We start from the raw sequence: 14,622 nt of genomic DNA on the forward strand, positions 1-14,622 counted from the left end.
TGTCGCATGCCATGCCATGCGGCTCTGTGTATTAAGTAACGCAAGACATGGTTGAGGTTACCAACTGTACGATGTCATGTTCGTGGTTCAACTGTGAGGCTGTACACTTGTTGGGGGTATTTTCGCCACCTTGCGTCAATGTATGTTAGGCAAAGCTTCAAGTGTCTCAATTTCCCTGTCCTTTACGATGAATCTAGCTTCACATAATTGATGTTAATAACCCCTATCAAGTGTCACGGTGGAAGAGAGTGAGTGTACGGGTGTGTGTGAGAGAGAGACAGGGACTCTCTAACTTCTCGCTCGGGCTCGCGTGTCTCTGAGATATGAGGCCAAACCTCAACATCGTGGTTCCTCATGGGTTAGTTCTTGGGTGGCCCCTGATTCCCTTTTCACATTCCAAGGTAAGCATCTGAACTGCTCTCGTTTTCTCTCAACATGCTATACAAGAAGTAAACAGCTACAACGTCCTGAGAGAATCAGATATGAAGAATATGAAAAGTACATGCCTAGAGTGAAAAGAAGAACAAATACAAGAAAATACAAAGAAATACCCAAATTCTGAGGCTGTCGTTCCTCCACACCCCCTCCTCAAACCACTAGTACGCCGAGCGATTCGGATCAGTCTTCCACCTAAGGCAGTTATTATTCCCATAACCGCCCTGCTTACCATTCTCCCCGCCGCAATTACAGCTATCGACGGGCGTCTTGAAGTACCGCGTACACTCGTCCATGTTAAACGTCCACGAGCAGCCGTCGAGCACCTCGAAGCTGAAGCTAATCTCCTCCTGGCCCGAAAAGGGCTTGATAGACTCCTTCTTGTAGCCGCCCGGGAGCTGTCCGGTAGCCCTGCCCTCGAGGTCGCGTGCCTGGACGCCCACGTCGGAGCCAATGTTCTTGCAGAACGAATTGATGCCATTCTGCAGCCGGATGTTGCTCATCTTGCGCCCCCCGCTGTAGCAATTCACATGGTTCTGTTCGGCATCGGCCTACTTCAGCGGCTTCGCCGTGGGCTGTGAAGGCTGTGAAGGCTGCGTTGTCTGCGCCCTGGTGGTGGTGGTCTTTGACTCCTGCGGCAGTTCGCACATGCGCCCGGGCTCACTCAATACTGAACCCCAGGGAAAAAACCCCGGCAGGCTCATGGTACCGTTGTTTGAGATCTTGGGGACATCCCAGCCAGTGCCGTCGCCCATTGGCATCTGGCCGCCCGAGTCGTTGTTGTTCCCGCCCATGCCCGGGCAGTCCAGCATGTCCATATCGTAGTAGCTGGGCGACTCGGCCGCCTGGCGGCACATCCAGTCCTTGAGTCTATCGTTCAGCTCCTTGTTGGGATCCACGGCGGCAGCCATGCGCGGCCGCAAGGCCTTTGCCGGCCAGGCGCCGCTTTGTGGCGATGGCGAGCCGGGCTCGATGGACGGAGGCTGCGTCGGGTAGGGGGCCTTAGGGCTCGCCGTTGACTCTTTGCCATCCGGGCCGTTGTAAACGACGACGGGCCAAGCGGCAGTCGTAGCGGGAGCGGGCCAAAAGTCCTCAAAGGCTCGGCGGTTCAGGCCGCCAACGTTCCTCTTCACGTTGGAGCCGCCGATGGTCATCACCTCGAAGCCCAATTTGGACAGCGTCATGGGCCGTACTGTGATAGTACTCGTCCACGCGTCCTGGCTAACAGTCATGAGCGTGTAATTGACGGTAGTAGTCGCGCCTGTGTATGGTGGAATCTTGACTCGGCACGGCGGCTCGCAAGAAAACTCAGGCTGTTCCATATCCCAAATGGACGGGTCGAGCCAGAGGACGTCATTGTACTGCTCGCCGTCGCTGGTAACGTCAAGCAGCGATATATGCGACCAGAAGGGATGTGCATCAACGTTGAGGTTATCCTTAGCCGCAATGCCCTTACCGTCCATAACAGCCGTGTACTTGGCGCCGATGGTAACAAGATGCTCCCATCTCACGCTAGCATGGTTCCCCATGAGAAGAACTAGTGCTTTCTGGCATAGCTGCCCACCGATACAGTCTTGGGATTAGGCCGAAAACCACGAGTACAGGCCAGCGCCAGCAATGACGATGTCCTCGCAGCCGCGCATCACGACGGCCCACGACTCATCGCAACCGCTAAACTCATCGCTCGCGGCACAGGAGTAGTCTGAGGCGCCGGGAAAGAGGCCGACGGAGCTGGCGAAGGGAGCAGGCGGGGTGGGAGTTGGCTGGTAGTAAGGCGACTCTGTCTGGATCATGGCGGCGAAGACGCTCGCGGCATTGTGAAAGTTGTATTGGTACATTACTGCGTGCTCCGACGACGTGCCATAAAGCCATGTGGGCTCAGTGCTCTCGACAAGCAGGCCGCGAGCAACGTAGACCGAGTTCTGTACCATGGTGTTGTTGCCGTCTTCCAGGTCTGGGTCATCGATGATATGGTCAGCTACCCACGGCCACATATTCTCGAAGTATCCCGATGCGCCTGGCTTGATGTGCATCATCAGACTAGCGGCAGTGCAGCCCGGGGCGATGCCAGATGTCAGAGCCGGGCACTCAGCGGGCGTCAGGTCGGTGCCCGTCGCACCGCCAACCCGGACGTGGCAGTCCCAGAGGGCCGCCGACCCTTTTGCGTCAGCAGCCATGTTCCACTCAACGAGCACGGCGCCAGCTGTCGGGCCCTTTGTGGTGAAGATAAGGTCTTACATCTCGACATTGCCGATCTGGCCGGGGCGGCCCACCGGAGCATTGGGGTGGGCTTGCTCTCGTCGGAAAAGGCTGGGCCTCGGGCCACGAGCTGCGACCACGTCTCGCCAACCATCTTGACGCCAGCTGGTACTGTCACAGCCCCCGTCAGAATATACGAGCCGGCGTCGACGAACAAGATGCTGCCCTGGCTGGAATCGACGGCCAGCTGGAAGGCAGCCGTGTCGTCCGTTGCACCGTCGCCCGTAGCGCCAAAGTCCCTAACGTGGAGGAAGTCGCTCACGCCACGGCCCTCGTATTGCGGCTTGGGGCGCTCATAACAGGCACCCTGCGCGTCCAGCAGCGCGCTATCTCTGCGGTAATTGCCGATTTTGCCGCCAGGTGAGAAGGAGCGAGCACCAGCGGCGGCTGAGCTCGAGTATACGGGGCCCAGCACCCACTCGTCAAGCCTAGTCGACGCGGCCAGCAGGGAGCGGCCAGTAGTGTCGGCGACGGCAGTGGTGACACCTGACATGGCGATGTTCTCGAGCACGAGGCCGGTGCTTCCGGAGCCGGCTTCGGATGACGGCGGCTGAATGACGACGACAGTACCGACGTTTGTGAAGGACGAGTCCATAATCAGCGATGACCCAATGCTGCCGTCGGGATAGTCAGGCACAAACTTGAAGCCTGTCTTAACACCGGTCATGGTTATCGACTTCCACACCCAACCCCAGTCCCAAATGACCTGAACACCAACGTCGCAACCACTGAAGACAAGCCGCTGGGCGGTGAACTGTTGCTCGCCGCCGTATAGACAGATGTCACCACCTACAAACGTGACGTCGGAAATGCCGCCGCCACTGCCATTTTCGGCGAAGAGGCCCTTCTGTCCCGCACCGGCCCGCAGCTCGACGTTCTGCATACTGGTGGCCTGGGCGACCTGGTAGTGTAGGCATGCCGCCTCTTCCGAGGGCGGCGCTGGGCGGACGTCGATGATGACGTTGCGGATCTGGCGGTAGAAATTGGCCGTGTTGACATACCACTGCTGGTCGTGCCCGTCGGGACCAGTCCCGCCGCCGGTGTACTCGTCCGTCGAAAGCACCCCGAGACCGATGAAGGACTTGGAGGCGACCAGCACTGGGCGGTTGATGGCATCGCCGATGACCTGCGTGCCGAAGGGAAGAGGCACTGTGCTGGAGATGAGGTACGTTCCGGGTGGGAAGTAGACGATGGCGTTCTTGACTGTCGATCCGTTGCACTTCTCGCCGCAACGCCGGCCATCGTTCATGGCCCGCTTGATGGCGGCGGTATCATCAGTCACGCCGTTGCCGGTGGCGCCGTAGTCGAGCACGTTGCGGAACACAGTATAGGAGGGGTCATCACCCCAGGGAACGACGCCTTTGCGGGCGATGGACTCCATCCAGTACGAGCCAGCGGCGGCGCGGCGTGTGATATTACTGCTGGGGGGCGCAATACCGTCCTGGGGCATCTCGGCCTCAGCCTCGGCCAGGAGTGCGGCGGGCGTTGCGACTCTCGTCCACAGTCGCTCCACCGATGACGGTACCGGGCTTGAGCCTGTATTGGTTGCGCAGCGGGCTTTCCAGTCGAGCCTTGTTGAGCTTGGCCGAGGCCGCGATGGCAGTTTCCACGATCCCACGGGCTTTGTCGAGATCACTCGATGAGGCCGCGCTGAGTAGAGGCTTTGCGCGCTTAAGAAAAGCTGCCGACACCTTTTTTTTCCTTGCCGTTTCAGCGTCTCGAAGCGCCGCGACGTTTTATTGTTGGTGTTGAGGTTGGCCGAGCCAGCAGCCCGCATCCCCGAATCAGCCATGTCCCCAAAAGCCGGCTCGGTTGTCACGAAGGAGTCATTGAATTCGGCCGGAATGTTTTCGACTACGCGATAATGACCGGCGCGCATGCGCTTCAGAGCCCCTTTAAAGCTGGGCCCGTACCTTGACCTGGGCACGCGCGTCGGCTCGTTCGGGTTTTCGTTCTGGTCTCTGGTGGTGGAATTGAGCCCGCGCCTCCTCGCCTGAGGGATTAATCGGTGATCTTCACCCACGCCAGTGATCTCGTTGGTCTTGAAGACCACGGCGGCGATGCCGTCAGCCCCGAGGTCCATGGCGGCGAAGCGAAAGAAGGCAGTATCTCTCTGCGGGTTGAGGGGATCGTGCCAATCAAACTCTCTGTTGTGGACTGCGGCACGTTCGAGAAGGACGTCACGCAACGTCTTGTGCGTCCTAGCCTGCCAGTCCTGCTCAGCCTTTACGGAAACGCGCTTGCCGTTGACGACAGGAGCCAAGGGATCGAAGCAGGCATGTCCAGCGCAACGGGTGTTGGCAGGCTGGTTGTTAGCCCAGCCGCTGCCACCCTCGACCCAAGTCGCGGGGGGGAACTCGTCGCAGGTGTAGCGCATCCCGGACCTCTTGATAATGTTGCCTTACGTGTCGCGCTCATGTTCAAGCATGTGTGTTTTGCCGGCGGGCTCGATGTTCGTGGTCCACCATTCGCCGTCATGGCGGAAGGCGGCTTCTGGCCCTTCTTCTCGGGGCAGCCCCTGTTAATACCCCAGTTTGAGGGACAAGACTTTTCCCTGCGGCCGGACTGGTGCGTCCAGCTTTCATCACCGGTATCAAAGTCATACGTGAACTGGTTAGCGGGGATGGTGGTGCCCGGGTGGAGGTTCTGGCCGCGGGAGGAGTTCAGGAAGATGTTGACGTTGTCGCAGATGTTGTTCATGTAGTGGCAGTTGTAGTAGAGATAGATAGTTTCTTTTTCGCTGAGGTCGATAACATTACGCCAGGCAAGCCCGTTGTCAATGACGCCCTTGCTGAGGATTTGTGAGCAGGCTGTCTACCTTGGGTATGCTGCCGAATAGAAGGCAGAGGCAGGGAAACTGGGAAGGGACTCACTATCTATAGCCGTCGTACTGGGTCCTGGACACAGGGTTTGTGAGACGGATGCGGTCGAAGTTCTGGAGGTATTGGGCATTGGTCTGGCCGGAATTGTGATCTAGGGCGATCAGGGCAACAAAGCACAAGGCGAGGATGGAATGCCGCAAAGCCATGGTGATGGATTTATATGATGCTGCAGCAATCTTCGGATGGAAGCACTAGGTGCTGTCAGATGAAGGGCTCTCTGCTCTTGCTCGTTCTGCGTGTCAGCCAGGAGATGTCGAGCCGTCGAGTCGTTGAGCCTGATGCTAGCTAGCACTGATGCTGACACTGGCTCCCTGGCCAGCCATGTCGAGGTGAGGACATTCGCCGATATAAGTAAGCCGCCCTTTGCACATGCACATCTCATCTCGGCCATGATTCAGAGTGACTGAATACGAAGCGGCTCATGTTGCCGTGCGTCCGTAAATTCTTCAATCGCCAACGGCGGTCGAGGCGGCTGGGCAAGGGTCTTCCAAGGGTCTTTGTCATTTCCTCTCATGCAAGGGGGAGGGGGCGGGAAGGAGCTTTTGGCAGGACATGCTTAAATTAAGCTATGGCTCCATTGCTATCCGCACCTATCCGTACCTGACTCGGCATCCTGTTCCGAACAAAACCCACCAAAAAGCACCCTATTCGTTAGCCGGGGCAGTTCTTCCGGCTCGTAATAACTTTGGAAGGCGGGCAGGCTCGGAATAGCTACGTACCTTTTAGATTACTTTGTTGGAAGTCGCGGTTCGTCCCGCTCCATGACGCTGCAGAAATGAGACTATTGCCTGAACTGTGCCACACGGATCATGCGATTCCACCGTTTTCAACGGTAACTCCACAAGAAGGTAGTCGACTTCATGACGGGATTATTCCACGCCTTGGCAGCCAGTATGATGATGCGAAGGATGAAGTCCAGGTTATCCTGCCGCCGATAGTCTTGGGCTGACGTATCCCAGTTGTCGAGGAACACGAGAGAGGCCGTGTACATGGAGAAGGTCAGCATGGGGTTCTTGAGCGTCTGCGTGATGTCGGGCATCATCCGGAAAATGTTGAGAATCTCCTCGACGGCGCAAATCAACCTCGCCCGGCTCTGTTTTGCCATGTGCTCCGGCAACCCCAAAAATTCAACGCGGGCGAGAGCTGCTCTGTGAAGCAAGATGACCGACGTGTGGATGATGGCGTTGACAAAGGTGGCGTTGTGGCATTGGATGTTCTTGGGGAGGGTGAGGTCGTCCGGGAGGGCGCCGAGGAGACCTACTAGATCGTTGTAAATCTCACGGTGTCGTTTCCAGTTTCGACTTGTGCGAGGATCGGTTAGATCGTCGTCTGGTAGCGTTCGCGTCGAGTGCTGAAAGGTCTGGAAGAAGGATGCCGCGGCCAGGACCCGTCCTGCAAAGGCGGAAAAGTCCCGGCCTTCTTGGAGGAGGATACTCGTCAGCGGGCTCGCCTGCTCCTCGACGCCCGTTTCGAAAGCTGTGTCTGACGCAGGGAGGTGTGTAGTAATCTGCAAAAGGCTATATGAGCACGAAATGACCAGGCACTCTTATCATGTTTCCGTGGCTCAACCAAGGTCTAGCGCTTAGATGCTGTTTACTTACATCTTGCTGGTTGATCATGACCGGCCAGCCCGTGCTACCGCTGACCAACCGATCCGCACAGTAAATCACTCACCACGTCCTCCATCTCTCCTCTGCCTCGGACCAGTCCCGCGGCGGCGGAATTAGAGGCATTGCGTCGACGCATTCCCCGTCGACCCGGTGAAGGCCGAGCATCTGGGCAACCCTGATGGCTCGGCAGAGACTCATTGAAGCTTGTGCAAAGTATAGTTGCTGAGCTTCAAAGTTGGCAATCAGTGACCAGCACTGAGCATGCGCTACGGTGGCAAAGTAATGCCCATCACCGTTTTTTTTTTGAGTTGTGTCAAAACCACAATCCAGCCAGCTTGCGCTGAGTTCTCGGGAATGGGGAGGGGGGGCACAACTCACTCTCATTTCATCGGCTTCTATATATGCCTTGGCGCGATGGTAAAACGGCATGGCTAGCTGTCGGTGAGTTTTGGTCACTTCTGCGCCGGAGGCCATGACGATGTATCGTAGGCACATTGGAGGCTGCATGTGAGGCGGCAAGTACAACGACATTATGTACCGGGTTCGGTGCAACATTGGCACAGCGTGTTGCCACTTATCAAAGTACGTCCTTGTTCTGTGGAAAGAGTTAGAAAAGTGATTATTTCCAAAGGATCAAATTAACGAGTAATGAGTAGATAGGGCAAGGTTCTTGAATCTTACAAAAACTCGATGACATCTTGAGACAGCGATTGCTCGAAAAGCCCCAGGGAGAGTAGTTCGGTGAAAGACGTCTTGTCTTCTATTGGGTTCTGATTTTGATCTGGAGTACCGCTTGTCGATGCTGTCGCATGCGGCAAGTCCCCTGTCGAAAAATCGACACTCTCGTTGGCGATTTGTTGAGGCGGAGTTTCGTCATTTTCGGAAGTAGAAGAGTTGTCTCCGGTCTTTGCCAACCTCTCGAGTTGTTCTACCAGATCGTGAGTGTGAGACAGTGAGATTCATTGGTCTCCGAATTCCGCCACATTCGAATCATTCTTACTTCGTCAAAATCTGTCAATACAAAAAATCAACATACCTAATTTGGCCTCTAGCTCATGTACCCGTTTTCTTCTGCCAACATTGGCTCTTCTCGACTGAGGATAGTCGCAGCTGTCTCCAAGTCTCGAACACCGACCGCAGCGCGGGCGAACGCGATCGCACCAGAGTTTCCGCGTCCGGCATTGTGTGCATGGAAATTGATTGGCGGGAGCATCATTCCCATTCTGCGATTGCATCGTTTAGCGTGTTGAGAGACGCGGAGCCAAAGCAAAGCGACGGCACTCAACCGGGAGATCATCGCCATCATTTTCAACGTAGCAGATTCGCAAAAGTCCACCAAAATGTACACGGCTTACATAATGATTCTGTCACACGAGTAATGCACAAGATTAGGTTCTTCTACGTAAGGGAAACTGCCTATTTGAAGGTGGAATGTCATTTGACGTTTGCGTACCGCCGGCCTCCGATCAGGTGCGAGTCGCTAGTAACTCCATATTTCCCGATGTTTTGGACCAATCGGGCCGGGATACGAGAGCGAGGAGTGGCCCCATCCGGGACCGAAGTTTTGCCCCGTACCCGGACAGCGCCCCGGGCGTTATAATTATTAATCTCGGCGAATGCCGTCCATACCTTATCTTGAGGTCGTAGCATCGTAGTGTTTGAAGATTTTGCATTTGGACCTTGGGATACGATATCGCTACCTTTGCCCAACCCATGAAACGACTTGAATTCATCATGGTGTCTACCCTTGTTCTGGATGTCTTGGCGCTTTGCCGCTTATGATCTTGTCCTTTGCTCCAGGTTTGCTAAATGATGCACAAGCTCAAACGAATCATGTAGTCGTCTTCGAACGATGTGTCGTCGGATATGAGTCTGGTGTTCAACCCGGGCAGACAGGGTCATCAGGTTGGTGCCAAAGTCAGCAATCGATGTTCTTACCGCGTGCGCAGAGTACCATTTCAGGGTTCCCTCCACGTGGGTCTATAATGTACGAGGTATTATCAAATGGGTAGCGTGGCAAACTTACCGACTTGGACTAGGAATAGAGGATATGAATTATGGTAAGTAACATTTATCACAAAGCGAGGTAGCAAGTGGAAGACATATATAGTAGAAAGTGGCTTGATTCCTCTAAGTGGAAGACCCGTATGAGGGTCGTATCTATATACCGTACGAGACGGGTAATCGGCTTGCGGAAAGCGGTATCGTACGGCAGTAACCGGCAGCGCCACGTGTGGCGCTGCGACAACATTAAAGGGTCTTCAAAGCCATAGAACAAGGATTGATCTAATCAGACATATATCCTTAAGGGAGTTGAGCCGCAACTTGTACATAGTAAAGACTTATCAATCAATTTGATTTCGGAGAAAGGCACTATTCTGTAGATGACGTATGAATTCCCTGCTTCCCCTGCAACTGTCTCTTGTGAGTAATCAGCTTAAGAGGTTCTTTCTTTTCCTACAAAACCACCTTTACAAGGCGGTCTCGGATCGTGTGGGAAGCTACGAGTGTCCACCATGAAAGCAGGCTTTTGTTCCATTATCCAACGGCTTATCTTCAAGGCAGTTGAAGAGTGTATTCGTACGATTGACATCTTCGGAGAAGATGGTATGAATGGCCAATTGGAGTATTTCGAGTAAGATATGACAAATTCTCGCTTCCAACTAGCGCCACATAATTGCCTCTTGCTTCAACATCCATAGCTTTAGCAAAAGCAGACTGGCGGTTTTGAGATCCCTGTAACACATGGTCATTTCAGAGTAAGTTGCACGTAATTGTCACGAAGTGGGGGCGAGGATCGCCGCAATATGGCATATCTAGCTGTCCAAGTGACTTTTGGTGGAAAAAACGAACAAAAGAAGGCCGCAAACTTGGATAAAGCAGCTGAGAAAAACCGCACTTTGCAGCGTGTAACGTTTCTGGTAGACAGTCGGAAAATTCATGTTTCTGGTACTGTTTGAGTCCCATGTCAAGTCTTGCGTGACTACAACCCCTTGACACCAAATGTCAGCCATACCAATCCTCAATGTTCGGACGAGACTTTTAAAGGAATGAAAAACTTCTCTGATGCCGACTCATCCGCAAAGAAATCGGTACTGCATTATTCCATCAGTGCAAGTAGTTGTTTTATTTCGCGATATGTCGTAGGGGTGCATCGGGTCTGGGTCCCGTTCTGTCATCTTGGGCCTTTTCCAGGAGTCCCACTTGGCGTTCAACGACAACAGTCTCTGGCAAAAAGACTGTTTCAAACCACCAGATAAATGTCACAAGTGACAGACACGAAACCTCTGTCTAAATAAAAAGGCGGGGTAGATTTTTTTGAGCCTAAGATGCATTCAGAAAGTCTGGAAAAGTCACTAGAGTTTATAAAACCATCCGCTTGCTTTCGTTCTCGTACCCGACGGGAGGCCTGGCGGTCACCGCGCGCAGCAACGCAGCCATTTCGACAAATAGCCACATTTCTTGGCTCTGCGAACAGCCACGGTGGTTCTGCACTCGTCATTCTTGTAACGGACAGTCAATATCGCCAGCCCCAAATTCTTTCAATATGACTCCGGAACGAAAATTCGCCATTCCAAAGGGCTCAACGGTCCTGGTGACGGGTGCGAACGGCTTCATCGGCTCCCACGTCTGCAATGAGCTGCTGCAGCTGGGGTTCAACGTCCGCGGAACGGTTCGCGACGTGTCGAAAAGCGCATGGCTATCAGAGGCACTGAAGCGACAGAAACCAAAGGGCGACTTCATGTTGGTTTCACTGCCGGACATGGAGAAGGAGGGCGCTTTTGACCCTGCTGTTGAAGGTGAGTGTGCTGAAGCTCTCACTTGTACACCAGAGAGGCCAACACCATTATAGGCGTGTCTGCTGTGATCCATGCCGCCTCCCCAGTGTCTTTCAGCCCAAACCCCGAGAGCGTCATTCCAAGGAGTATCACTGTGGCTCTGAATGCGCTCAAGGCCGCCAATAAAGCGACGAGTGTGAAGCGGTTCATTTTCACAAGTTCTTCTGTTGCTGCAGCTCTCCCTCAGCCTGAGAAGAAGGGTATTGAGGTGACTTCCGACAGTTGGAACACTGAGTCGGTGGAGATAGCATGGAGGGAGGCTCCGTACCACCCCCAGCGAGCGTGGCATATTCATGCCGCAAGTAAGGTGGAAGCTGAGATGGCAGTGTGGAAGTTTTATCACGAGAACATCAGGCGACGTTATGACTTGATAGTTAGCTCCGGTAAGCAATCTGCCCATCTATCAATCTTTGGATGATGCAGTGACTCAGTGAGGCTAATGACATGTTAGTGCTTCCCGGAACCAACTTTGGAAGAGCCCTGGATGCGACCAATCAGGGTCATTCGTCAACTTCATCCTTTATCGAAAGTCTATGGAACGGAACGCACATGGACCGCCTAGCAAGTATTCCGCCACGTGAGTACACGGGGAGAGGTTCAACACTTGCTTGTTTGATATACTAATGAAGGCTGCAGAGTATTTCGTCGACGTAGAAGACAACGCTCGACTTCACGTTGCTGCTGCGGTGCTCCCCAACGTTCGCAGTGAGAGAATCTTTGCTTGGGCTGAGCCCTTCAACTTTGACACCGTGCTTGACATTTTGCGCACGCACTTCCCGGAGAAGAATTTCGTGGACAACTTTCACCATTACCGCGAGCTTTCTGTTGTTTCGCAACCCCAATCGCGGGCGGTTGAGCTGCTGAGGCAACTCGGAAGAGAAGGCTTTGTTCCTTTGAAGCAGAGCGTACTCCTCAACGTTGAGGATTTATCATGAGGCGACCATGAGAGCAACAAACGAGAGATGAACCGAGCGCAAGCAGTCTTGAGGATGCGACGATAACGGGCAGACGCCAACAACCAGGGTTCACATTTTTATTTCGCTGAAACCAATTTCTTTGACAACGTCACCCAGCTGTGGCAACATTTTCTTCTATATTTTCTCTACATGTATATACTTGATCTACATATTCGGTGTCCTTGTCTAGCTTCAACACAAGGCCGGGTCATAGTGTCACTCCTTAAGTAGATCCTCTCAGGGGTGCCGATCGCGCGACAGGGGAAAGGGGTAGCTTAACGAGCATCAACCCTGTCGTCGAGAATGGCCATGGTCTATAAATATCACAATGCACAGAGCACAGAGCACGCAGCAAGGTATCGTTTGAGCTATCAGGAGAATGCAAGTGTTGTTCAATATTTTTTTTTGGTTTCAATATGCCCTCAGTCATTTTGCAGACTAATTGCAGTGACAGCAATCTTCGTGCGGAGGTGGCACAAAGTGTCCAACCCACGTATTCGTACTCACCATCTCAGGCGCTGTCGAGAGAATTGGGACGACTGCGGGACGTGGAACCATCAACTCCGCCTGACTCCTGTCAGTTTGTCAGACCCGCGCGTTTATCCAAGCTTTCAGCCATGCTGCCATGCCGATCCCAAACGCACGTTTTGGAGATCCCTGAGCTTCCGTGTCAGTTGGCAGTCACTGCTAGAATCGTTTAGCCGGTCAGAACTTATCTTTTTACTGGGACCACACTTGAAGGCCGAGACCGGTGGAGTCGGAGGACTGGCGGGTCGAGGTGCAAGTGTCGCCGGCCTCGACGGGGAAACAGGCCGTGCCGTAGTTGCAGAATAACAGCCACTTGTTAGACGTGTTCTTGACAGTGATGGTGGTGTCGGTGAAGGTGACGGAGCCGTAGGAGGCGGCCGTAGCGGTGGAGGTGCTTCCGTCCTGGACATAGCTGACGCTGGCAACCTGACCGCAGCCGGGGCAGCCGCTGTCGCGGATGCACTCGCCAGCAAGAGCGGCGGGGATGAGAGGAAGGAGGACAGCAGCGAACTTCATTTTGATAGCGATTGTTAAGATTTGTTGAGCAAGAAAGAATGTGCGAAGAAGGTTGACAATGCTGCGCTAGTGGAGAGTCAAGATGGGATGAACCGCTGGGCATTGAATTGCAAGGCGGGGAACTAGACGGCTTATATCCTACTTGCCATGTTGCATTTTGTCGCAAAAACGACGCCGTTAATTACGGGCAGCAATTAACGCCATATATACCCTACGACACATTTACATCAAGTCTAGAAGGTAGCATCTAGCTGTACTGCTGTAGATACCCATGATCTTACGATGTTCGATATTCTACTTTCGCTTTCGGTTCACTCCATGCGCCACTATTGCAAGCCAATGGCGCGAGAGCCCATCGCCGATGGCGATCAGTTTACGGGAATAGAGTTATCTAAGTGAGGGTTTTCGGCTTAACGTGGTTGATAAGCGAGTGGATCAGACAAGCGAGTGGATCAGCCGACCGCGACCAACATATCTTCCACCCTTCATAGGCGTTACGCCACAACCAAGCATGTCATCACAAAGTAATGAAGGCCAGCTAACCTTAGCGGTTCAGGCTATCAAAACGACACCAAATCTTAGTATCCGAGCGGCATCCCGGATCTACTCAGTACCCTTCTCAACCTTACGCCATCGTCTAAGGGGAAAGTTATCACGACGCGACACTATGCCTAGATCGCGGAATTTGACTACGCTTGAAGAAGAGAAGCTAGTTGAGTATATTCTCGACCTAGATTCCCGATCATTCCCTCCCCGCATTAGAGGTGTGGAAGAAATGGCTAATCGACTGCTCGCCGACCGCAACGCGCCCCCAGTTGGGAAGCGCTGGGCTTCGAACTTCGTCAAGCGACAACCACAGCTCCAGACGCGCTTTTTTCGCAAGTACGACTACAAGAGGGCCCAATGCGAAGATCCAAACGCCATAAACGCGTGGTTTCGCCTTGTGGCGAACACAATCACGAAATATGGTATTGTGGACTCTGATATCTATAACTTTGATAAGACTGGGTTTATGATGGGCCAGATTGCATCTGGGATGGTCGTCACGAGCGCCGAAAGGCGTTCAAACACGAAAATGATGCAGCCTAGTGACCGTGAATGGGTTACAGTCATTCAGGCCATTAGTTCGTCGGGCTACAGCGTCCCGCCGTATATCATCGTTGCAGGCCAATATCACCTCTCCACCTGGTACACGGAAACCAATCTCCCACGCGACTGGGTCATTGCAACGTCTGACAACGGATGGACAACAAACGAAAGAGGCCTAGATTGGCTCCAGCACTTTGATCGGCATACAAAACTGCGTGCAACTGGCAGTTATCGCCTCCTCGTCGTCGATGGGCATGAAAGTCACCACGCTGCCGACTTCGAGATATATTGCAAGGAAAACAATATCGTCACACTCTGTATGCCGGCCCATTCGTCTCATCTGCTTCAGCCCTTAGACGTTGGGTGCTTTGGGCCACTAAAGACGGCTTATGGTCGACAAATTGAGGATAAGATGCGCCGGGGTAATACGCATATTACAAAGGAAGACTTCTTCCCTGCGTTTCGCGAGGCTTTTGCCCAAGCTATTACGGAAAAGAACATTCAGGGA

General features: G+C 53.6%; 4 protein-coding genes across 4 annotated transcripts; 1 reads left to right on the forward strand and 3 right to left on the reverse strand.

Annotated features, from left to right (window-relative positions):
- Positions 1 to 596: 596 nt before the first annotated feature.
- On the reverse strand, positions 597 to 5,722 carry BDP81DRAFT_447710 (pectate lyase superfamily protein-domain-containing protein; the record flags this gene model as incomplete). The annotated part of the gene is made up of 6 exons (XM_060592213.1): positions 597 to 951; positions 991 to 1,947; positions 2,038 to 2,638; positions 2,674 to 5,094; positions 5,160 to 5,485; positions 5,568 to 5,722. 6 exons carry the CDS (start codon positions 5,720 to 5,722, stop codon positions 597 to 599), a joined length of 4,815 nt encoding a protein of 1,604 aa, XP_060447363.1.
- A 544-nt stretch (positions 5,723 to 6,266) lies between these two features.
- Positions 6,267 to 8,421, reverse strand: BDP81DRAFT_514203 (uncharacterized protein; the record flags this gene model as incomplete). The annotated part of the gene is made up of 6 exons (XM_060595832.1): positions 6,267 to 7,083; positions 7,178 to 7,217; positions 7,251 to 7,452; positions 7,561 to 7,759; positions 7,882 to 8,114; positions 8,223 to 8,421. 6 exons carry the CDS (start codon positions 8,419 to 8,421, stop codon positions 6,403 to 6,405), a joined length of 1,554 nt encoding a protein of 517 aa, XP_060447364.1. The 3' UTR covers positions 6,267 to 6,402.
- A 2,312-nt stretch (positions 8,422 to 10,733) lies between these two features.
- On the forward strand, positions 10,734 to 11,960 carry BDP81DRAFT_314514 (NAD dependent epimerase/dehydratase; the record flags this gene model as incomplete). Its single annotated transcript, XM_060584001.1, has 4 exons — positions 10,734 to 10,986; positions 11,040 to 11,398; positions 11,461 to 11,602; positions 11,662 to 11,960. 4 exons carry the CDS (start codon positions 10,734 to 10,736, stop codon positions 11,958 to 11,960), a joined length of 1,053 nt encoding a protein of 350 aa, XP_060447365.1.
- A 677-nt stretch (positions 11,961 to 12,637) lies between these two features.
- BDP81DRAFT_514233 (uncharacterized protein) lies at positions 12,638 to 13,094 on the reverse strand. Its single transcript, XM_060595833.1, has one exon. The coding sequence runs from the start codon at positions 13,023 to 13,025 to the stop codon at positions 12,702 to 12,704; it is 324 nt and encodes a 107-aa protein (XP_060447366.1). The 5' UTR covers positions 13,026 to 13,094; the 3' UTR covers positions 12,638 to 12,701.
- Positions 13,095 to 14,622: the final 1,528 nt, after the last annotated feature.

This window comes from Colletotrichum phormii, assembly GCF_030913505.1.
Source record: "Colletotrichum phormii strain CBS 102054 chromosome Unknown BDP81scaffold_6, whole genome shotgun sequence".
Classification (NCBI taxonomy): domain Eukaryota; kingdom Fungi; phylum Ascomycota; class Sordariomycetes; order Glomerellales; family Glomerellaceae; genus Colletotrichum; species Colletotrichum phormii.